General features: G+C 43.7%; 3 protein-coding genes across 6 annotated transcripts; 1 reads left to right on the top strand and 2 right to left on the bottom strand.

The window, feature by feature from the left end:
- Nucleotides 1-440: 440 nt before the first annotated feature.
- On the bottom strand, nt 441-7,539 carry LOC117727976 (aldehyde dehydrogenase, mitochondrial-like). Its single transcript, XM_034528557.1, has 13 exons — nt 7,361-7,539; nt 5,954-6,058; nt 5,685-5,825; nt 4,395-4,474; nt 4,154-4,265; nt 3,696-3,824; nt 3,332-3,445; nt 3,095-3,197; nt 2,596-2,780; nt 1,718-1,882; nt 1,059-1,216; nt 729-843; nt 441-608 (listed from the first exon to the last, which is right to left on the bottom strand). The coding sequence occupies exons 1-13, from the start codon at nt 7,475-7,477 to the stop codon at nt 576-578; spliced, it is 1,557 nt and encodes a 518-aa protein (XP_034384448.1). The 5' UTR covers nt 7,478-7,539; the 3' UTR covers nt 441-575.
- An 862-nt stretch (nt 7,540-8,401) lies between these two features.
- On the top strand, nt 8,402-13,212 carry rbm42 (RNA binding motif protein 42). Its single transcript, XM_034528563.1, has 12 exons — nt 8,402-8,719; nt 9,088-9,144; nt 9,353-9,488; nt 9,683-9,752; nt 10,301-10,363; nt 10,583-10,737; nt 10,898-11,068; nt 11,781-11,909; nt 12,159-12,276; nt 12,453-12,550; nt 12,798-12,894; nt 12,978-13,212. Exons 2-12 carry the CDS (start codon nt 9,089-9,091, stop codon nt 13,088-13,090), a joined length of 1,206 nt encoding a protein of 401 aa, XP_034384454.1. The 5' UTR covers nt 8,402-8,719; nt 9,088; the 3' UTR covers nt 13,091-13,212.
- A 345-nt stretch (nt 13,213-13,557) lies between these two features.
- Nucleotides 13,558-20,677, bottom strand: ppox (protoporphyrinogen oxidase). Of its 4 annotated transcripts, none has more exons than XM_034528559.1 (13): nt 20,582-20,677; nt 17,651-17,737; nt 17,150-17,284; nt 16,777-16,892; nt 16,560-16,692; nt 16,031-16,175; nt 15,557-15,750; nt 15,351-15,411; nt 15,033-15,151; nt 14,771-14,884; nt 14,149-14,298; nt 13,985-14,027; nt 13,558-13,904 (listed from the first exon to the last, which is right to left on the bottom strand). In XM_034528559.1, the coding sequence occupies exons 2-13, from the start codon at nt 17,732-17,734 to the stop codon at nt 13,774-13,776; spliced, it is 1,425 nt and encodes a 474-aa protein (XP_034384450.1). In that variant the 5' UTR covers nt 17,735-17,737; nt 20,582-20,677; the 3' UTR covers nt 13,558-13,773. The 4 variants fall into 4 exon arrangements, with proteins under 4 accessions (XP_034384450.1, XP_034384451.1, XP_034384453.1 ...); XM_034528560.1 differs by lacking the exon at nt 20,582-20,677 and adding an exon at nt 20,079-20,127; XM_034528562.1 differs by lacking the exon at nt 20,582-20,677 and adding an exon at nt 20,090-20,108.
- Between the last annotated feature and the right edge of the window lie 1,368 nt (nt 20,678-22,045).

The raw sequence follows: 22,045 nt of genomic DNA on the forward strand, positions 1-22,045 counted from the left end.
TAACAAGTTGAACCATATCTTCATTTTAAGTGCATTTACAATAAATGTATGGTAATTTACATCTTCCAATTTGTATATATATGGTGTGTATGATTATTTGTTTTTACACCTTTTAAATGCATGTTGGCAGTAACTGCAGCATGCATCATATGGTAACATTGTCACTGTGTTGTGTACGAGACCTTTAAAAATGGAAATAAATAAAAGGACATTTCATGGAAACGATGACATGTATGCTACAAAGACCGTGCACCAGAGACGACAGAACTGCCACCATGTGCACGTTTCGACTAATAATCTGGTCAGTTCAGCAAAACAGAAGTGACGCCAACAAGGGTGCAAGTTTTCAAAAGGTAAATCCCGGCCATCTGATGAGACATTATCTTACACATTGCACCTTTTTAACGTGCCCTGTATATAACACACAAAGACGACAGGAGTAAGTTTAAACACCTCAAGTGCATTTATTATGAAAATGTATAAATGTCACAGATTACAAATGGAGGTTGTGTCTTTATAGTCATGATGTTGAATCAGGTGGACAAGTCGCTGCTGACTGGGTTCACTGCTCAAATCTAAGAATTCTTCTGAGGTACCTTGGTGATCACCTGACAACATAGACAAGAGACAGTTTAAACAATATTTAGTTAGTTCCTATGTTGCTACCTTTGCAGGTCCTGATTCTGAGCGGTTCATCTGATGAGCCGAAATACATTTCTAACGATTACCGTTTTGACTTCTGTGTAGTTGTCCAGGCCGTACTCTCCGAGCTCTCTGCCGTTGCCGGAAGACTTGTAACCTCCGAACGGAGCCTGGGAGGCAAACACGTCATAACAGTTGACCCTGCAGAGTGAACACACACACACACACACACACACCTCAATGACGGGAAGAAAGAAATCCACCAGACCTGCATATTGATAATGAGTCAAATGTAATATAGCATGCATATATATATATATATATATATATATATATATATATATATATATATATATATCTCTGCAGCTCAGAGACTGTTTACACAGTAATGAGATTAGTATCAATACCAGACCTACCAGACAGTTCCGGCACGGAGCCCGTTGGAGACGTAGCTGGCCTTATCAATGTCCTTGGTAAACACAGCGGCGGCCAGACCATATTTAGTATCGTTGGCTCTCGTCACCACCTCCTCCAGTGTTTTGAACTTCATGATCTGCATCACTGGACCAAAGATCTGTGAGGGAGAACATGACGGAACAGGAAACAAGAAGACAGATGGAGCTTTCTATCAATACACAAGCAAATATACATTTTACCGTCCTCTAAAACATCTGCGTTTGGAGGATGTTTAACGTATTTACTAAATGACATCAGGGCCTGAATTTATTAACTGGTAACTGGTTTTTCAACCTGTTTTTGTTCGTGACTAATGGGGACATTTATTTAAATTAGTCCAGTATTGAAGGAGAATAGGCTGTAACATAATCCCTCGGTCCAACTCCTCACCGTTAACGTACACACAGGCTCTGATTGTCAACCCGACAGAAAGATGCACGTACAAACTAAACAAAGGCTGATGAATATGTATTGGTGTGTACAGAAACCAATGGCAACAACGCAGAGAAACCCATGGTTTAAATGGAGAACAATTTATTTAGGGTGTACGTAAACTATATGAATGATATGAAGTAGTGCCTTTATTTGTTTGATTCATTTTCAGTTAGGCATATCCTACCTCCTCCCTGGCAATGGTCATGTTGTCCTGGACGTCTCCGAACACAGTAGGTTGGATGAAGTATCCTCTGTCCGCAGCCACTCCTCCTCCGCACATCAGCTTGGCTCCCTCTCTCTTCCCGCTGCTGATGTAGCCCAGAATCTTGTTGAACTGCTCCTGATCCACCTGGACCGGCCATCGCAGAGGGAACAGCATCGAGTGTTTGAAAAAGTACGTTACACGAACTCACGAGCCGAGCACCGTATTACGTTTTGTCATGTGACCTCTGTGTTTGGCAAAATATGGCACGTATTTTGCAGCGGAACCTTTACCTAACCAGTTTTTACCTAACCAATTACCATCATGGCAGATTTGTACGGGATTACGATCACAGACTCCCTGCGCAATTAATACAAATTAGTAGGGGTCCCAGGTAATACAGTGCGAAAAGGGCTTTTGACTGTTTTTATCTAATTCGGCAACTTCCGGTTCTGAAAAGTGAAGCCAATGCTGAAATGCCTTAAACCTGCATTCTTTCTAATGGCCATCAGGGGGCGACTCCTCCGATTGTAAAGAAGTCTATGAGAAAATACTTCTCTTGATTTATTCCCTCAGTAAACATTGTAAACATGAATTTATGTTCTCAATCTCTAGTTTCAAGTCTTCTTCAATACAGCATGATGTTCATTTTGTAAATTATGGTCCATTTAGAGTCAAATAGACCATAAAGCGGAATATGCTTTAGGGCGGGGCTCCCTTGTGATTGACAGGTCACTACCACGGCGTTGTCCGGTTCTGGGAGTTGTCCATGTTTTTAAGTTAATTGCAACATTTAACTGACGCCTAAAAATGACAACAATGTGTAACAGTGCGCAACAGTGAGCGAATGTGTGTGTTACCTGAGGTCCCTGCTCGGTCTTTAAGTCAAAGGGGTTTCCCACGACTCGTCTCCGGGCTCGCTCCACGCTGCGCTCCACAAACTCATCGTAGATGTCTGCCTGGACAAATGTTCGGGAGCCAGCACAGCAACACTGGCCTTGATTGAAAAACAGACCAAAGTGGGCCTGCTCCACTGCGTCTTCCACTGGACGAGGAAATGACAAAGACAACCTTTCACCATAAAAGTCTTCTTGAAAAGTAGACAATACTCAAAAATACTTTTATATCAACCTGTGCGTTTCAGGGTTCATCCTCTCTTTCAAGAGCAATTTATAGCAGGTGGAAACTAGCATAAAACTGCTAACGCTAGTTAATGATGTGCTAACACGTGCCGGTAATTAGCGCCACTGGCTTTGACGCTTTGATATCTCCTTTCAACCTCTCCGGGTAACAAGTATCAGTCCCGGTAATGTTTAACGGTGACTAGCAGACAAACACAGAGGTTAAGGGAGAACACACTGTTGGCGTCAGACAGGATGATGTTCGGGCTCTTTCCTCCCAGTTCCAGAGTGACTTTCTTCAGGTTACTGCTGCCGGACGCCTGCTGGATCAGGTGACCGACCTGATTGACACAGATGGGGAGAGAAAGAGGTGGTGACACCTTAGCTTCAACTGGTATGATGTCATTCTCCCCCCACCCTACCGATTGCCATGGGGTGTTTTGACTAAAGGCCAAAAAATTGAGAACTGTCCTACCTCTGTGGATCCGGTGAAGGCCAACTTGTCAACATCCATGTGCCTTGCAAGGGCAGCGCCAGCTGATGGTCCCATGCCTTGCAGGATATTCACAACACCTTCAGGAAAACCCACCTGGAAACAGAACCAAGTCAACAAAAGCTTGAGAACTGTTGCTGGTTATAATTGTGGACATCTAAAAGAGGTCACAGCCGTGTGACTGTGCATGTAAAGGCACAATAAGTAGTAACATTCAAAGTTGGCCCCAGCTCGACGACGGTTTAAGTGATTCAGGTGGCGGCCTCGGAGGCTGAAAACTACACCTACCACTACATCCTTTAAATGTTTCTGGTCAAATCACTGAGGGGAAAAAGAAACGCAGTACTTCTTTAATCAGGCTGGCCACATAGAGCGCTGTGAGTGGCGTCTGCTCGGCCACTTTCATCACCACGGTGTTACCGGTCGCCAGGGCAGGGGCAATCTTCCAAGCCTGCATCAACAGAGGGAAGTTCCACTGCAGGGAGAGAAACATAAGGAGTAAAAAGTATTACAAAAGAATACGGACATTACAACATGCATTTATTTTGAAGGATCATTAACATAGCTGAACTGCACAGAATATGGGTAACCGTGCTTCATATACAGCAAACCAAAGGGTGGATGCAGCTACAGCAGAGGTGTATGGGGAACGATAGAGAACATTTAAGACTCAACAGCCTCTCTCCCTCTGTGTATCTGTGGTCATTCAGCAATGAAACGGTTGCCTCCTTTCACTTTTGGCCCATTCCAGAGCTATAATATTTGAACTATTTGTCTCCCTTCCCACTGCCCAACCCCCCTTACCGGTATGATCTGTCCACAGACTCCAATGGGTTCATGTCTGGTGTAGCAGAAATAATCTCCGTCGATCGGGATGGTCTTTCCCTCCCATTTGTCAGCCCAGCCTGCGTAGTACCTGAAGACAACAGGTGTTGACCCCCGTTAGCATAACAATGGAAGCAGAGCTACTGCTTCTTATGTCTTACACCAAAGAGCTGGATGAAACTGTATTGTTCTTCTAAACTGAGGCATTTTGTGACTTTACCGAAAACACTTCACCACAGTGGGCAGATCCACAGTGTAGGAGATGGCGTACGGCTTCCCGTTGTCGAGGGTCTCCAGCTCCTGTGCACACGACACAATGTACGTTTTGCACTGTGCAATATCATGTGATGTGTTCCAAATATCATAGAAAAACACACAAAATGCAGTTATTGTTAGTAGGAAGCAGTAGGAGAGACAGCTGCGTACCAAAGCAAGCTAATCAATAAGGTTGAATGAATGATGGATGACTAATGGTAGAACCAACATTCCCATTCAAATTTAACAAAGCAGGCTGGTGGGAGTGGCGGCCATCTTTTGCACCGTTGCGACCGTTGTTGCATGCTAAAATAAACTCATGCTAACCAGGGTGTTGGAGCCATAATATAGTTTTGTTGCTTTCTTTTATCTTTGAAGGAAAACATGCAATTATGACATTTAACACAGGGTGTCACATTAATGTGAAAGTTCATTATAAATTAAAAACTCAGTCTCCCTCATATCAGGATGGTTTGACCCAACTTGGCACACGCTACCTGTCAATCACTGCCGCCTTAAACTCAAACAATGGAGTGCCAAAGAAAACAAAATCAGACCCGTAAAAAAGTGCGAATAGACGGCACTCCGCTGCATAAAAAGATCCCCTTCAAAATAAAACTACAGGGTTTTTTTCTTTCAATGTTTTTCCCCGGCAAATGTTCCAGGAGACATTGTACTTGTTGCTACAGCTCCTGGTTACTTGGAAGAGATCTACAGGTGCAAACCAAGACTAGCACGCTGGACAGGCAAGTGACAAGAAGCTGAAATATAAGTTATTAGTGATCTCACCCGTAGGGGAATTTTTTGTTTATTTTTATTCTGGATTTATTGGCTCCATTATATGATATGTAGTACATTTTATGACCTCCTGCCATTAACAATTAGGAGCCGGTGTGTTTAGACATGCAGTTCTGTGGCAATAACCTCTGACATCAAGATAAAGGGCCTGCAGACGTGAGCAGGTTTTTGATTTTGATTTATTTTTGGTTAAGACAAATGGGTTTGGAGAGTATGTTTTGGTTTGTGTTGGAAAATGTATATCAGAAATAAATTACCTTTCACATTAGAAACTGGACATTGCATCCGTTTATTGCACTCGTCTAAACTAGCTAACAGCAACCGTAGCGGCTGTTCTCTGGCTACAGTAATGTAGAAATGTAACTACAGAATAGTCAGTTTTAGAAAATCTGTACTGGTCTATTCTATGTCTTATGAAACGGGTTCCTTTTTGTTTTGACATTTAACATTGACTCACAGCAAGGTAGGCAGAATCCCTCTCAATGGCATCAGCCAATCGGTTGATTAGCAGACCGCGGTGAGAGGCGTCCATCCGTCTCCAAGGTGACCCCCACCTGAAGGCATCACGAGCTGCCTTCACTGCCTTGTCCACATCTGCCTGTAAATGTAACATGATTCACTTTTGTGAGTTGGAATACTCCAGTGAAAACATGTCTTTAGGGGATCAAATAGTGAAGGGGTTAAAGACGGTAAAGTGTGTGTGTGTGTGTGTGTGTGTGTGTGTACCACGTCCGCCTCTGCAACTTGACAGATGACTTCCCCAGTCGCTGGGTTGATGGTAGGGAAGGTTTTCCCACTCGCCGCATCCTCCCACTGGTTGTTGATAAAGAGCTGAAACATTAAAGTGCATAATTGAAAAGGGCTCCATTGTGTTCACTGCTGAAGTCAAACTTATTTTAGGAAATAAAAACAAATATGAAATGATGTGTTGGAATTGCCACTTCTTAAATTTTCCATTTTTGACGAGGTTTAAGAGTTAGTGATGTGGGTCTAACAAAATCATGACACTGTATTTGATACAGTAAGATTTATAGCAATGAGCTACAACAAATCTGACAAAAGAAAAAAAGGTACAAAAGTCCTTTAAAAGTTATAGAATTACCTTTTTAAAAAGATTAAACGTGAACATCTCTTCCCAGAAACAGTAGAACCATCAATATCCACTTCCTGCAGGCTTTTGCCAGTGTTTAAGAGTAATAGGTACATTGATTATAGAAAAACTATAACAAACCTGCATGGCAAGATACTGTGTGCAAAACAAAAGTTCTTAAACCACAATCATTGCCCGTCTGTTAGTTTAAGTTACAATACCAGAACATTAGAAGTTGATACCAATACCAGAAAGAACTTCCACAATTCTCGATACCTAATTCGAATCCACTTTATTATCCTCTCCATAAAGATTTGTATGGATTAATTATTAATCGCTGATAATCCACCTCCAAGATTCTTGCCAAAAACTGAACAGGAAGGACCAAACCTGCCAAGGAAAGACTTCACTTTGAAAACGCAAATTCATACAGGTTATATTTGATCTGATTGTTGCAGAAATACCTATATATATATATATATATATATATATATATATATATATATATATATATATATATATATATATATATATATATATATATATATATATATATATATATATATATATATTCTGCCGCAGGATAACAAACAAAGTAAGAGTGTAAAATCAAAGTAAGAGTGTAAAATCAAAGTACGAGTGTAAACATCACAAAGTACGAGTGTAAACATCACAAAGTACGTGTGTAAACATCACGCCACCCATTGTTAATAAGTGACGCGGTGTATACTGCAATAACCTCACCCTTCACCTCACGATGTAAAACGGATCTCGTGCACAGTTGAAGTGCGTCCAGATTCCCGACTGCCACATTACTCTGTTGGCTCCTTAACCAGCACTTCATGCACCATTATCAGAGTACGGAGTTCAATAGAAAGTTAGTGAGGCTGGGTCCTGGACTCGAGCACGTGCTCCAAGCCAAAGCAAACCTACTTTATCAAACGGACAATTAGTTTCTGATCGGTTCTGCATGAGTGCGCATTTAACTGCGCAGCTGGCCAGAGTCCGACGCAACTGTTGCGTCTCGCTGCAGCTTGACTTACCTTGTCATAGTGGACCTCCGGTTGGCTGCAGGGTTCGGGGATTGCACCCGCGGAGTAGTGACACGCCGGCGGTCGGCTCAGTCTGGGAAGGCTTCGCGAAAACACGGTCCGGATCATGGTGCTTTTTTGTTTCTCTGCCAGCTGTCAAACTCGACTCGACGAACCTGCTTTTCAGCCTCGGAGAGCTCGGGGGGGGGGGTGGGGGGGGAGAGAAAAGGGGGCGGAGCTAGTCCCTCGGCCTCTTCCTTGTTCGTGACGTCACGGTGAATGCTCGCGCCGTTTCAAACTAATCCCAATCACAGGCTTTACTTTCATCCATCGTTGCATTGTTTTAATGCAACGCAGTTCGTAATATAGTTCAATCAAAGTCTTTTTGTGATGTTATCATGTACATTTATTTATTTATTTGTTTCCCCACCGTACTGTGCTGTTTCTCGAGTGACACTGTATAAGGAGACGCTGCGTAAAGGTGTCAGTAGATGGCAGTATAAGCGTATTTAAACCATAGTTTTAGTTGTATTTACCTTTTTCTTTTTTTAAATTATCTAGGTTATTTATACAGCTGTCTTTAATGTTGTTTATTTCCTCTGATATTGAATGTGTATGGTTAATTTGCAACCCGGTTGTATACATCATGCATTACTTGTTATATTTGTGTAATTTTAGAACCAAACGTTCCTTCATGGAAGAATGAGCGTGTGTTGTTCATGAAGCAATAAATATTGACAATTGAAAAATAAAGAGACAGTTGGTTTATTCTTATTAAACAGCTTTTAGTAGACATCTCTTTAGTTAGCACCCAGTTATAGCGCCACCTGTGCTTTCCATTTGTACCTCATTACTACATCATAGCCACAGAGGGGATAACTGATACTTTATCAAATTTAGTTTTATTTGTGTTTTCTTTGTTTTAATTTCATGAATATTGGGAATACTAGTAATTTTGATCCACACTCCCGACCAGTTAGGGGCGGTAATGCACCAAAGTATAAAAAGAGCGCTTTCTGTGCAGCCGCGTACATGTCATCAACCCTCCGGACCAGAGGGGGGCGGTCGTGACTCAAAACACTGGTTGCCAACCGCAACGTAACCAACCCAAGACGAAGAAGATGGCGGCTCCTACCCTCAAGAAGTGAACCCAACTCGTTGAGCATGTAGTTTGTTATATCTACTCCAGTTACACGTGTATGTCGCTACAAGGTCACGAGGTTAACTAGTAATCAATAAGATAATTGATCAGTTCACGGGGTTAGCCGCACGTTAGCGGTTAGCTGGTTAGTAGCCTTCGTGTAGCTTAGCTTAGCTTAGCTACGGAGCTCAGCTATACGCGAGTTAGGGGAACTCAGCATTATCAATAAGGTAAGTTATTGATCACATTCACATCCGGAGCATTCAAATAAAGACAGATTTAGTGAAGCTGCTAACACTGCTACCTTTCAAAGTTATTATTATTGTTTCATGTTCAGTGACCACATGTGTTTTGTTGCCTGTAGTTTGCATTGAATCTGTATTGTGTTCAGAATCATTTATTGGCCAATGATGTTGCACATACAAGGAATTTAACTCTGTGAAAGGTGCATAACAATAGACACTACACATAATAAATACAATAAACATAATGATACAATAATAATAATCAATATGATAAACAACAAACTGCAGTCACTTTGTTGTGCACGTGAGATCCATTGATATATGGCTGTTTTTTGATCCATGTTGTCCCACAGCATGGCGCTCAAGTCTGGAGAGGAGCGTCTGAAAGAGATGGAGGCTGAAATGGCTCTGTGAGTATACCTGCTTTAACCTGTTCCTACCAAGCAACAGCAGCATGTATATTGTATCTGGACATGGAGGAACTGTTACTATTATTGATGTATTTGTGGTATGCAGTTTAAAAAGTCTTTCATGTCTTCTCCATCTTGGGTAAAACGGCTCAAGAGAGACTCCTCTAGTAAACCGCCAGTCTGCCTCTGTACTCTCTCCTCGCTGCAGGTTCGAGCAGGAGGTTCTCGGCGGTCCGGTGCCAGCGTCAGAAAACCCATCGGCGATGGACGGGGTACCCATAGCGCTCTCTGTCCCGGCGGTTCAAATGGTGCGAGCCATTATCGGCACCAACACCTACAGACAGGTCAGTACCGCTCTCGTAGTGACTGGACAGTGAGGCGCTGCTCAGACATGAATTTAAAGTAACACGTGTGCTTCTTTGGCAAAATGAAGTCTACTCGTTGTCCTCCATCTTTCACTTTGGTTTGCTGCCGTTCATTCTTTCGCTCTCTCTCTCTCTCTCTCTCTGTCTCTCTCTCTGTCTCTCTCTCTCTGTAGGTCCAGCAGACATTAGAAGCCAGAGCTGCTAGTTTTGTGGGTCCTCCACCACCGGTCTGTGCAGGACCAGGTGAACATAAACACTGACGAGGGCGTTGCCGTAATATACCCGTTTATGATATTGAGAATTGTTTTTTTTATTTGTATTTAATTTAGTTTTTAAGTGCATTTTCAGTGTTTGCTAGTTTTAGTTTTTCACAGTAGTTTTGTTTGTTTTTTGTTGAGACCCGCTATGATGTTTCAGAATTATTCTGCTGCATATATGAATACTAAATGCATGAATAAAGAACTGTGTAGGAATGGCCATAATGTTTAAATTCCTAATATTTTAACCCTTTCACTACCACGTGTTACATTCATTTAGATTTTATTTTTATTTGTGTTTTAACCAGGCAAATATACTTAGTGTTTGTCTATTAGTTTTTCACATATCAATCAATTTGTGTGTTTATTTTTATTTTTTTTCAATCAATTATTATAATTTTCAAGTGATATAATTTATATGTATATTATTGAGTCTCAGAGTTAGGCTTAACATATGCGGATACCAACCAAGGTTTCAGAGGAGCTGCTGTCATGCGTCTCTTCTACTCTAACTGGGTCTTGTGTCTGTCCCAGTCCCTCCAGTACGTCCTCCCATGCTGAGACCAGCCTTTGTCCCCCATATCCTGCAGAGACCCGGTAAGGTTACTTCTACGGCAGTATCACCCTGCAGAAACGTTCTCAGTGGTTTTAAGTTATTGATTATCAATAAATCTGTCTCAAACAATACATTCATGAGAACGGGCCTCTTACTCTGAGTTTGTGACGCGACTGAATTTTAGATATTTAAATGACCTTTGAGTTCACCGGGTGTCCCTGCTTGATTCTGTGCCGTTGTTCATACGTATGCGTTGACAGTTGGTCAGAGGATGCCGATGATGCGTGGTCCTCCAATAGCACCTCCTATGCCCCGGCCTCCTCCACCTCCTCCCATGATGCTGCCTCCTTCCATGCAGAGCCAGACACCCCCGGGTCCCTCTCAGCCCATCCAGCACATGGCCGCTCCACCTCAGGTCAGAAACAGCTTTTGGCGTGCGCAATATTGCTCCATGTCTTCTGTGAGGTTGTCAGCGGTTCCTCTTCTGAGGATTTCTCTCTCGTCATCGCTGTTATTTTAGTTATCCTGCAGTCCGTCTGAAGTTCTCTCCGTGTCCCTCTGTGCATCTCACCCAGGTCCGCAATATGGTCCAGATGGGGTCAGCCCCACCCACAAGACAAGGACCCCCACCTCCCGTCAAACAGACGCCGTCGATCATCCAGGCGGCACCGACGGTGTACTCTGCTCCTCCTGCCTCGTCTGGACATAAAAGAATTGACGTCCGAGCTCAGAGACAAGCCCGCATGGTATTTGCACGTTGAAGCATTATGGGAGCTTCTTATGGACTTGTTCTGTCGCTTCATGTGAACGTTATATATTTGTGTTTATATATGTGGGTCTGAACACCAGCAACGGCATCATTTTCGTGAACAGAGACGGGTACCTTTTGTGACATGGTATATATTTAAGTCATGTACTTTAAAAGAGAAGATTAGGAACAACTAGACTGTCATGCTAATTTTGGTATGTAAAAAGAAAGAAAAACTAATATCTGGCTTTTATCTTCAGTTGGAAAGTTGCAGTTAGCGTTCATTCCCACGACAAATTACTCTGAAGTAGATAATTAATAAAATCAACAGGGCTTTGGGCAACTATTATGATTTATTAACATACAATTTTAATATGCTGTCCTCAAAGCCACAAGACTCCAGTCAGACAACAGTGATTTGACCTGATCATCGAAACGCATTCAATTAAACTGGACAGGAACAAAATAAAACTCAACAACTCTGGTTTGAAAGAGAAATTAATAAGTAACCGATATACTTAAAAAAAACAAAGAAACCACTGCAACTGTGTTGACTAATCCTAAAGGTGACGCACCAGAAAGATCTGGCGGTCCGATGGCAATATAAAGGAGTCGGGATGTCTCATGTTGACAACGTGCACATAACGTGGGTGGTTCAGGGTCTGCAGGGCGTTGGAGCATCACAAGTGTGTCTAATGTGGCTCTTTCAGGAGGAGCTGGCAGCGCGGGTTGCAGAGCAGCAGGCGGCCGTGATGGCAGCCGGTCTACTGGACAAGAAGGAGAGCGACGACGGCGCCGTCATTGGACCCAGCATGCCCGAGCCCGAGCCGCCCCACGAGGTACATTTTAAGAACTGCATTAGAAAGGATTAAACCTACATTTTCACCAATGATTGCTTTTTAATTGTTTGTAAATTCACCACTCGTATTGTAAAAACGAGGAAGCGAAATATGACTTATGTATTGAAATTACAAGTTCGGAGGACAGCAAGGAGGTGATGTCTCAAGCGTTTCAATTTACGGAGCTCTGTAGGTGTCATCAGCATGCAACTTGTTAAGGAACCCGTGGTCTCTCTCTTTCTCGGGTAGCCTGTGGAAAGTGCTAATGAGGACAAAAGGAGAGCGAGGGCGGAGAAGGTGAAGAAGTGTATCCGTACTGCAGCGGGGACCAGCTGGGAGGACTCCAGTCTGTTGGAGTGGGAATCAGGTACAGAGGGGCGGGTTCTAGGGAGGAGAACATGGATCCACTTTGTGTAATTTGGCCTCAAGCACCAGTGTTCCTCCAGACTTCTGAGTAGAGGAGGTGTTATGCTGAAGTGAAAGCGGTCCTTCGCGATGCGCCTTACATCTTCGTGTGAATCCTGTTCTCGCTCCTTGTTGCAGATGATTTCCGTATATTCTGCGGCGATCTGGGCAACGAGGTGAACGATGACATCCTGGCCAGAGCCTTCAGCAGATACCCGTCTTTCCTCAAAGCTAAGGTCGGCTTTTTAAAATGTTTTATTTGCTTTGTTTACCTCCTGCAATTACTTTAGACACTAATGACTTTTTTTTTTTAAATGTCTAACCTTGGTCTTTGTAGTTTTGTCATCATTCCTCCCAGTTCCCGAGAACATTTGAGTCACGGGAATGGAACCGAGGAACAATGCTGATCTTTCTTTGTTCTAGCTGTGTGTGTGTGTACATACATAGTGGACAAATGAAATCCTCACGAGTTGTCCTCATCAGGTGGTGAGAGACAAACGCACGGGAAAGACCAAAGGCTACGGCTTCGTCAGCTTCAAAGATCCCAACGACTACGTCCGAGCCATGCGAGAGATGAACGGTCAGTCTGTGCACACGCTCACGTTTGGATGGGCGCAGGCCTTTGTTGATGGAGTTGAGTTGTAACCGCTGCTCTTTGTCCAGGGAAGTATGTTGGCAGTCGTCCCATCAAACTGAGGAAGAGCATGTGGAAGGACCGCAACATGGAAGTGGTGCGCAAGAAGCAGAAAGAGAAGAAGAAACTGGGACTCAGATAAGGGACTGTGTGTTGTGGCGCCCGTTGGACCGACGACAGGTCGGATCTGTCCAATCGGGAGATGTACTGAGATTGCAAAGGTGTTGACTTTTTTTTTTCTTAAATAAAACCATAATTTTAGTAGTTATGATCTGTTCATTTTGTACCAGAATACAATTTTACTGATGCTCTTTGTAGTTCGGATTCAGTCCTTGTATTTTAGTATTGTGACCTCGTTACAGGTCATGAGGTGAAAGTATCCAGTAAGTAAAAAGACTAATTAAAATGTATTTACATTTTTATTTGTGATCCAAACTGACGGCTGTGCCTCAGAGGGCTTTACATATGTACAATAAATATACCTAACCCTGAAAGCAATAACAGAACTCTAACAGCAGGTCAACACATGACAAACGCCTGCGGTGCACTTCACTACTCAAAAGTAGGAACATCTGATGTACTGAAAAGCAATAATTATAACAACGTTAGCTTCTTTGAACCAGATGGTGTGAGAATGTTCACACACTTCATCAACACAACCGCATTTTTATTAGACACTATCACGATTATACACAGTGGTGCCGAAGAAAATGTTGAGACTTGAAAAGACTAAATGTTTTACATATAGATTCTCAACACTCCTTTTTTATTTAAAAAAAAAAAAAAAAAAAAAAAAAAAAACTACACACACGTTGACCAGCGCCGTCAAACGGCTCCCAGCTCCTCTGCAGCGGTTCGTCCACTGAAGATGACGTCGTTGACCGACACGCCGTCATACGAGGCTCCGATCACAGACAGCGAGAGACTCTTCTCCCGTATGAAGCGGCGCATGGACTCTGGAAGGAGACGCCGCCAGCTTAGTGCCGTTTCACCGCACGTTGTGAATGTTTAGTTTGGAGGTGCGACGTGTACTCACCTACTCTCCGGTGGTGTCCTAGATAGTACTGAGGTATACAGTCCTGACCAGAGGAAAAAAAACAGAGTTGGTCACAATTACAAAGATGTAGTAATAGTATTTGACATGAATTATAAAACGGCTTTAGGGGTATGATTATGTACGCAGACTCAGGCCTGTCATACCCTCTGTAGAGTCACCCGACTCCAGCTGGGCGCTGTGGAGACCCCCAGGTGGCTGCGCACTGCCTCGGTGGCTCTCGCTAAAAGACGCTCCTCTGTCGCCGCCTCCGGGGCCCCAAACACTTCTTGGAACCAGGCGCCGCCCATCATCACCTAGGAGACACAGACCTGAGGTCAGGAGGTGAACTGGACCATGGCCACGTGACTAGAAAGAAACGTCTTCGCGGAAAAAAAAACATTGCTTCAGATGTTTTCCGAGCAGCAGCACTTTGTGGTTGAAGCTGCGATAATCCATATTTTTATATGAACAAGGGATCAAATGAGTGTGCGTCACATCATACACAGCGATGAGGTCTCCTTCAGCTCATTGTTTGGGTTTGGTGGAGTTTAATAAACAAGAGCTATAAGAGAGTAAATGTTGGACTTATGCTGCCCCCGGTGGTCAAAAAACATTTAACCGTGATGAGTTTTGTGAGTTGAAAAAGAGACTACAATTCGCTGCCCTTTCAAACCACTTAAATATTCTGGTTTGCTGCAGTGCTGTTTGCCTTCTCTAATGTTTTGGTGCAGCAACAAAGCAGTAGATCCTGTAGCTAGCTGATCACACGCAGTGTGAGTACCGTACCGTCAGTCTGGTAGTCTCTCCATCAGGTCTGTTGTGTTGAGGGAAGGGCACAGAGTCGTAGACCACCCCTAGTACGCCCCGATCCTCTGACGATGGAAGCAGGTGACCAAAACCCTGTCAGCAAACGGCACGATGTCAACGAGTGTTTGTTTACGCGTGTCAACAGGATGACAACCTGCTCGTGGTGGGATTCATTGATCTGCTATTTTGGGGGTTTTCTTTAACCCGTGAAGCCCGTTCCGTGTGCGACTGCAGTTCTCACCGCGACAGGCAGGACGGAGCCCTCGTACTCCAGATTCACCACCGCAACCGTAACCGTGGAGATGTCCTGCAGCAGCTGGATGAGAGGCTGGCAGGAGGAGGGCAGGATGGAGGAGAGGGCTGAGGAGTAAAGGCGAGGGAACTGTTATGATTTACCAGTAGCACAATTTAGGTTAAAATACTGACTTTACGTTTCAATAGCATGATTTCCAGCAATACTAAACACTTTAAGCACACGTTGCCAACATAAGCTTGGTTCCTGCTTGGTTCTCTGTTCCCGTCATGGAAGACTAAACATGCCACAACAACCACCACTTGCCTTTAGCCGGCAGTGCAGAGATGATGTGGTCAGCTGACATGACTCCATCCTCCAATGAGATCTACACACACACTAAAGTTAACCATGTGTTCCATATTGTTTTAGAGATAAGATGTGTTTTGTCAGTAGAAAACTAAATTAAATATATATATATATATATATATATATATATATATATATATATATATATATATATCCTCACTAACCTTCCACCCAGAGGCTGAAGGACTGATCTGTTGAACAGCTGCCTCTCTGTGAAGCTGCACTCGGCCGCTCTGCTGCAGGTACTCGGTGATGGACTCTGGGAGGGACTCCAGTCCCCGGCTCAGGGACCACTGGGCCCAAGACTCTTGAATAGATCTTTGAGCCAGAGGGCCAGGGGGGACCACAGGAGCAGGACCTGAAGGGTACAATAAGGCCCACAGATTACAGACCGACATCACAACAAGATACTGAAGGAATGCAGCTTCAGAGCAGATGCCTTAATACATAGCTTTAATAAAAGGGACATTACAAGTTTTATACCGTAAAACTTAAAAGGCTGTCGAGTACCGACACCCAGCCGTGGTGAAGACCCAACACAGAGACGTTGATAACATCTTGTGTTGTATGGGTGCATTTCATTTATTATTTTACCCTCACAAAACTGGATACGGGAGAAAGAAACAAAAGCAGCGTACCCGAGCCCAGCAGCATGCCCAGCGTCAGCGAACCTCTGCGCTGCTCTGCATCGTACAAGAGGGGAAAACAAGAGCGCATACTCAACTTCCTGCAGTCCCCGGCAAACACACCACGACACAAACTGTCCACAGCTATGTCTGCCAGCTACACACACACACACATACACACACACACACACGGGAAGAAAATGTAATACAAAGTGGCAAACCAATCCAATATTTATTGGCACGTAAGACAGACTTAGGTTGAGGCGGATGAAGTGAGTCTAATTGAATCGTTGTTCAAGGACGAGGTCACATTTTCTGTCATTTGTACAGCGAATGATGACGGAGGACGGTCGCACTAAGACAGGAAACCGCTTCATTTACAGAGGACATTTCTAGATCTACAGTCCTCCTTTGCAAAAAAACCCCCAAACCTCACACGTATTGTTTTAAGGCAGACGCGGTGAAACTATCTGGAACATAAGTTAAAGTAATGCTTCGGTTCGTACATAGTGCTGATGTCACAGCCCCCCCCCCCCCTCACCTCCTTCCCCAGCCTCCTTGAAACAAATGAGTGGATGGACTCGTCATCCTCCTTGCCCTTCTTCACCAGTATCTCCGTGGCAAGGCTCAGCAGGAGGGGACGAGAGAAGGGTGGCACGGGTCGTAGAAGTCCACTGTGAAGGTAAAGAAGGGACGAAATCAAAAGGGTCAAAATGGTCGTCACCCGTCAAACAGTCAAAGCAGCCAACTGCTCTCACCTCAGTCCTGAAGGCATCCTGTGGAGCTGTCGGTTGACGTACACATATCTGTTCTTGGAGGCGACGTGGGTGTAGGTGACTGGCAGAATCTCCCCCCCAAGACCCAGGTCTTCCACCTACACACACACACACACACACACACACGTACACGCACACAATGAAATTATCTTGAATGTTTCTATCACCTCTATTTGATGATGCTGCTTCATCTACCAACGGTGTAGCTCTCAAGGATCTTATAGTTCATCTCTGGAAATATTTAGACATTTAGATGTAATCGCTTCACTTTCAAGTTTCTGCTGGAGGAGCTCTTTACCCCAATCACTCAAGTGGTCATCATCATCATCATCATCATCACTGCTTTCAGACTCACCATGTTGAGTGTGTTGCGTCCCACTGCCCCAGCGGGTCGGATCCCTCTGGGTCCGTGTTCAAACACCGCCCCATCTGACCTCCTGGTGGACCACAGCCAACCTCCGAAGCGACTGCTGGACTCCAATAAAATGACCTGGAGGGGAACGAGGCTTTATGTTTCATACACTGTACTAAATGTTGAAAGACAACAATTAAAAAACCAACAAATAAATGTATTAATTGTCTTAACAGTAGCATGGTTTGCTAAAGGTTAGTTGTGATTGGCTTGTGCAGTATGTTGTCGGGTGCATCTTCTCCACCTCACTATGGTATGCTTTTGCCACAATCAGCTCATTACTCAGCTTCCTCTTCAGCTCATTGTGGGATCGATTGGAGAACATGAGGTTGCGAACACACTGCTTTTACATTGATAGCCACGATTAGCTCATAGTAGCTTGAAAAGATCTACTGGGATTACCACAAAAGTGTGTGTGTGTGTGTGTGTGTGTGTGTGTGTTACCTTGGTAACCTGGGGGCTCTTGCACAGGTAGTAAGATGCTGCCAGACCCCCTATCCCCCCTCCAAGGACTGCAACTGTTGTCATTGGCTGGTTGTGAACACAGGCGACACAAAACAACCGAGAGAGTGTTAACACAACACTGGGTGAGAGGGTGGTTCAATGTGTGGGCGATGAGTGACTGACAGGGTGTGTCTACTGATAGTGACACAGAAAACACTTATCAGGTGTCTCACTCTGCCACCCAGCTGTCAGTCCAACTGTCCATTCAATTCAGTTTTTGTATAGCCCTAAATCACAAACTGCCCTCGGAGGGCTCTACAATCTGTACACATACGACATCCCTGAACTTTTGACTAGGAAAAGCTCCCCCGAAAAAAAGAAAACAGAAAAAACTCTTTCAAAAAAGAGGTAAGAACCCTTCAGGAGAGCAACAGAGGAGGATCCCTCTCCCCGGATGGACAGATGCAATAGATGTCGACTAAATTACTTTCATTACTTCCCGTTTCACTTGGAAGTACTGGATCAACCAAATTGATATAAAACATTTTCTTTGTATATGTTATTATTATAAAAAGTGATGTTTCCATAATGTGTAGAATATATTTTTTTATTTAATTCTTATTTTTCTTGAAGCTTGACGACTCCACTAAAACTTGCTGATATGCCGATATTTTTGTTATGATGCATACATTAGTATATTGTGTGTTTTTTAGTACAATGTTTTGCAGTGTGGAACATGCCAACAAATAGATCACAAACAAAATAAATAAATGTAATTCATACAGTTAGCAGAGCTTCTGTGAATAACTGTAAACTTTAAACTCAAGGTGGTGTCGTGAAGATACCTGAAGTTATGACTCCATGTCGTTAAACTACCTGAAGTTATGACGTCATTTCGTGAAGATACCTGAGCCTGGAGCTGAGGTCTACATGCCCACACAGCTGGTCTCGAACATTACATTACATGTCATTTAGCTGACGCTTTTATCCAAAGCGACTTACAATAAGTGCATTAAACCGTGAGTCCAAACTCAGAACAACAAGAATCAAGCAAGTACAATTTCTTCAATAAAGTCAAACTACAAAGTACTATCCGTAAGTGCCATTTAAGTGCTATCGGTAAGGGACATTTAAGTGCTACTACGGCATTTAAAATGCTACCTATTCAAGGTATAGTCGAAAGAGATGTGTTTTTAGTTTGCGCCGGAAGATGTAGAGACTTTCTGCTGTCCTGATGTCAATGGGGAGCTCGTTCCACCAATGAGGAGCCAGCACAGCAAACAGTCGTGATTTAGCTCGAAGTGAGGGAGCTACAAGCAGATTGGCAGAAGCCGAGCGAAGTGAACGGGCTGGGGTGTACGGTTTGACCATGTCCTGGATGTAGACCGGACCCGATCTGTTCACAGCACGGTACGCAAGTACCAATGTTTTGAAGCGGATGCGGGCGGCCACCGGTAACCAGTGAAGGTCGCGGAGGAGCGGAGTAGTGTGGGTAAATTTCGGTCGGTTGAAGACCAGTCGAGCAGCTGCATTCTGGATGAGCTGTAGCGGTCGAATGGTATTAGCAGGTAGACCTGCCAAGAGGGAGTTGCAATAGTCTAGCCGTGAGATGACCAGAGCCTGGACCAGAACCTGTGCCGCCTTCTGAGTGAGAAGGGGTCGGATTCTCCTGATGTTGTACAGCATGTACCTACAGGAGCGTGTTATTGCGGCAATGTTGGCAGTCAGGGAGAGTTGACTGTCGAGCGTCACTCCGAGGTTCCTGGCAGTCGGAGTCGGAGAGGAAGGACTGAGAGAGAGAGCAAAGGAAGACAGTAAGAGTAGCAGGTCACATGATTTCTCAGTCTGGATGTTAAAGTCACCCAGAAGGATGAGCGGGGGTCCATTTTCTGGGAAGTTTGAAAGGAGGACGTCTAGTTCTTCCAAGAAGTCTCCAAAGGAACCAGGAGGACGGTAGAGAACGACAATGGTTAGATGAACCGGATGAGTAACCGTCACTGCATGAAACTCAAAAGACAGTGGGGTAAATGGAAGCGGGTAGAGAGCAAAACTCCATTTGGGTGAGATGAGTAGACCTGAGCCACCACCCCGACCAGAGGGTCTGGGTGTGTGGCTGAAGGAGAAGGCCGAGGAGAGAGCAGCAGGGGTTGATGTGTTGTCTGGTGTAATCCAGGTCTCAGTGAGAGCCAGGAAGTCCAGCGATTGCTTGATAGCGAAACCAGAGATGAAGTCCGCCTTGCGGTTAGCTGACTGGCAGTTCCAGAGGCCCCCAGTGACGAGGCGCTGGGTCTGTGTAGAGCGGGTGGGATAAATAAGAGAGGAAGGATTTTGGTGCATGTGTGACCGAGTCCGCGGTCTATAGTATCTACGAGCAGATGTGCACACAGGTATGAGGATAAAACACATTATCACAGGGAAATGTTTATACTCAGCCACCACCGAAGACTCCAACGAAAGACTCCTAGGTCTTTATCCTGCGCGGAGTCTTCCTTGACGCTTCAGCTGACGCTACAAGCCCCAACCTGGTTATACACCCGAGTTGGCGGTAATTGGTTACAGCTGTGTCGAGCCCGCCCACAGGTCGTTGAAGGAATTGCCCAATCAGTGATCGATACTGGTAAGCAGGTGATCCTTGCTAATAGTGAAGTCTCAGTTTGCTAGAATGTGAAATTCTTGCCAAACTGATTAAGGACAAAGATCAGTTTACCTCAAGGTAAAAAGTAGAATAAAGTTTAGTCACTAGTAGATTAGGATTACAGAGCAAATACTGAAATCCTAGCTGGTTTGGTTGACTTTTCAAACACTTGTGTAAAAAAGCAACAAATCGCAGCTCAAAGTGAGCTGCGATTTGTTGCTACACACGTGCTATGACGTCATGTATGCCTCGTGAGCTCAGTGAAACGGGGGGTCAAGCGGTAACCGGCGCATTACCTTCTATTGTTGAGCCGGGTCCCGGTACTTCTGTTTCACATGCAGACTGAACGGGTTCCGTAATCATTTCGGTTACTACACCAGCAACAAGACTACTTCCGGCCGGACTCACTTCAGAATAAAAGCATCTCTTTTGGAGGTTTGACGATGACAAACAAAGACATGGTGCATTATCGCCACCAGCTGGTATGGAGTGATAATATAGGACAGATACTACTATTACCCCTCGTTATACCTTCACTACTACTGCTACTACTAGATACTGTTACTATATTCTAAGATTGTACAAAGTTATTCTCATTTCCATACCAACCATTCGAATAAAGACTGAATAATATATGCATACCCCATTTCAACTTCCATACCTTTTGATTACATACTAATACGAAATGTTCCCTATTTTTGATCCGCCTGGTTCTTTATAATAATTAATGGCAAACCTCAACACTGTAATACGCAATTATGTTATTCACATCTGAAAAACTGGGCTATGAGAATATGCACGCTGCAGTTTATCATATGATAGATAGTTATATCACCATAAATACAAAACAAAAACAAAATATGGAAAGATATTCTGAGATGTTTATTAAAATCCTACATTACACAATAGTGAACAAGACTTTTGGCATTTGAAATATATTCTTCTAGGCCTTGGTTATCAGGGAAAAAAGAAGTGTATATGTATGTATATGTACTGTATATGATACATGGATACAAATATATACGTATGTATTCACGTGTGTTTATATATACAGAAAGTCATATCCGTTTTTTTTAATCTAAGAATAATTCAGAAAAGTCCTATTATAGTATGTTGAAAAAAGTTTTTAAAAAGTCGTAGTATAGTATCTCTTAAAAAGTATTTTAAGTCATTGTATCGTATGTCAAGAAAAACTGCCAGACCATATTGTGTTCCAAATTATGCACCAAATCAAGCTAAACCCGTTCAATACATAATAAGGACAAACAAAGAAACAGCATCCTTGTGGCTGCTGTGGAGAAGACTGAGCAGCAGTCATTTTGCATTAAGTCAACGTTGTTGTCTCTTTGTGGTCGTTACTTTGATTGGCTTTCTGAGAACAAATGTTTACAGTCACTGCAAACAGAAGATCTAGCCCAAGGCCCCCCACCCCACCCTTAGGGCATCTCGGCCGGTGCCTGGTAAGCCAGTTCACTAATTCATCAATGGCCTTAACCTCACTTTTAATATTGTATTAAGTTGTACATGTGAATAAAACCTCCCTGTCTTCCCCCACGTCTAACGCTGAACGTCACAGCGCTATGAATTGTGGGTAATTTGCTCAGCCAAAATCTGCAGAAATGCGGATTTACGTGTGCACTAACATGAAAATGTCTGCAAGAGAGTACGGAAAGCCTGTTTAGGCCCAACAGCACATTTAAAAGACAACAAGTAAAGCACATGAACATATCATATATGAACATAAACTTCAAGCATGTCTT

This window comes from Cyclopterus lumpus, chromosome 25 (assembly GCF_009769545.1).
Source record: "Cyclopterus lumpus isolate fCycLum1 chromosome 25, fCycLum1.pri, whole genome shotgun sequence".
Classification (NCBI taxonomy): domain Eukaryota; kingdom Metazoa; phylum Chordata; class Actinopteri; order Perciformes; family Cyclopteridae; genus Cyclopterus; species Cyclopterus lumpus.

Excerpts from the sequence above, each read along its gene's own strand:
- LOC117727976 (XM_034528557.1), bottom strand. The coding sequence starts at position 7,477 with ATGATCCGGACCGTGTTTTCGCGAAGCCTTCCCAGACTGAGCCGACCG. Across the intron at positions 6,059-7,360 it reads CGGAGGTCCACTATGACAAG|CTCTTTATCAACAACCAGTG; the intron begins GTAAGTCAAGCT and ends TTAATGTTTCAG. Across the intron at positions 1,883-2,595 it reads AGACCGAGCAGGGACCTCAG|GTGGATCAGGAGCAGTTCAA; the intron begins GTAACACACACA and ends TGGCCGGTCCAG.
- ppox (XM_034528559.1), bottom strand. The coding sequence starts at position 17,734 with ATGACAACAGTTGCAGTCCTTGGAGGGGGGATAGGGGGTCTGGCAGCA. Across the intron at positions 16,893-17,149 it reads GACGCAACACACTCAACATG|GTGGAAGACCTGGGTCTTGG; the intron begins GTGAGTCTGAAA and ends GTGTGTGTGTAG. Across the intron at positions 15,412-15,556 it reads CTTCAGCCTCTGGGTGGAAG|ATCTCATTGGAGGATGGAGT; the intron begins GTTAGTGAGGAT and ends GTGTGTGTGTAG.
- rbm42 (XM_034528563.1), top strand. The coding sequence starts at position 9,089 with ATGGCGCTCAAGTCTGGAGAGGAGCGTCTGAAAGAGATGGAGGCTGAA. Across the intron at positions 9,489-9,682 it reads GCACCAACACCTACAGACAG|GTCCAGCAGACATTAGAAGC; the intron begins GTCAGTACCGCT and ends CTCTCTCTGTAG. Across the intron at positions 12,895-12,977 it reads AGCCATGCGAGAGATGAACG|GGAAGTATGTTGGCAGTCGT; the intron begins GTCAGTCTGTGC and ends CTCTTTGTCCAG.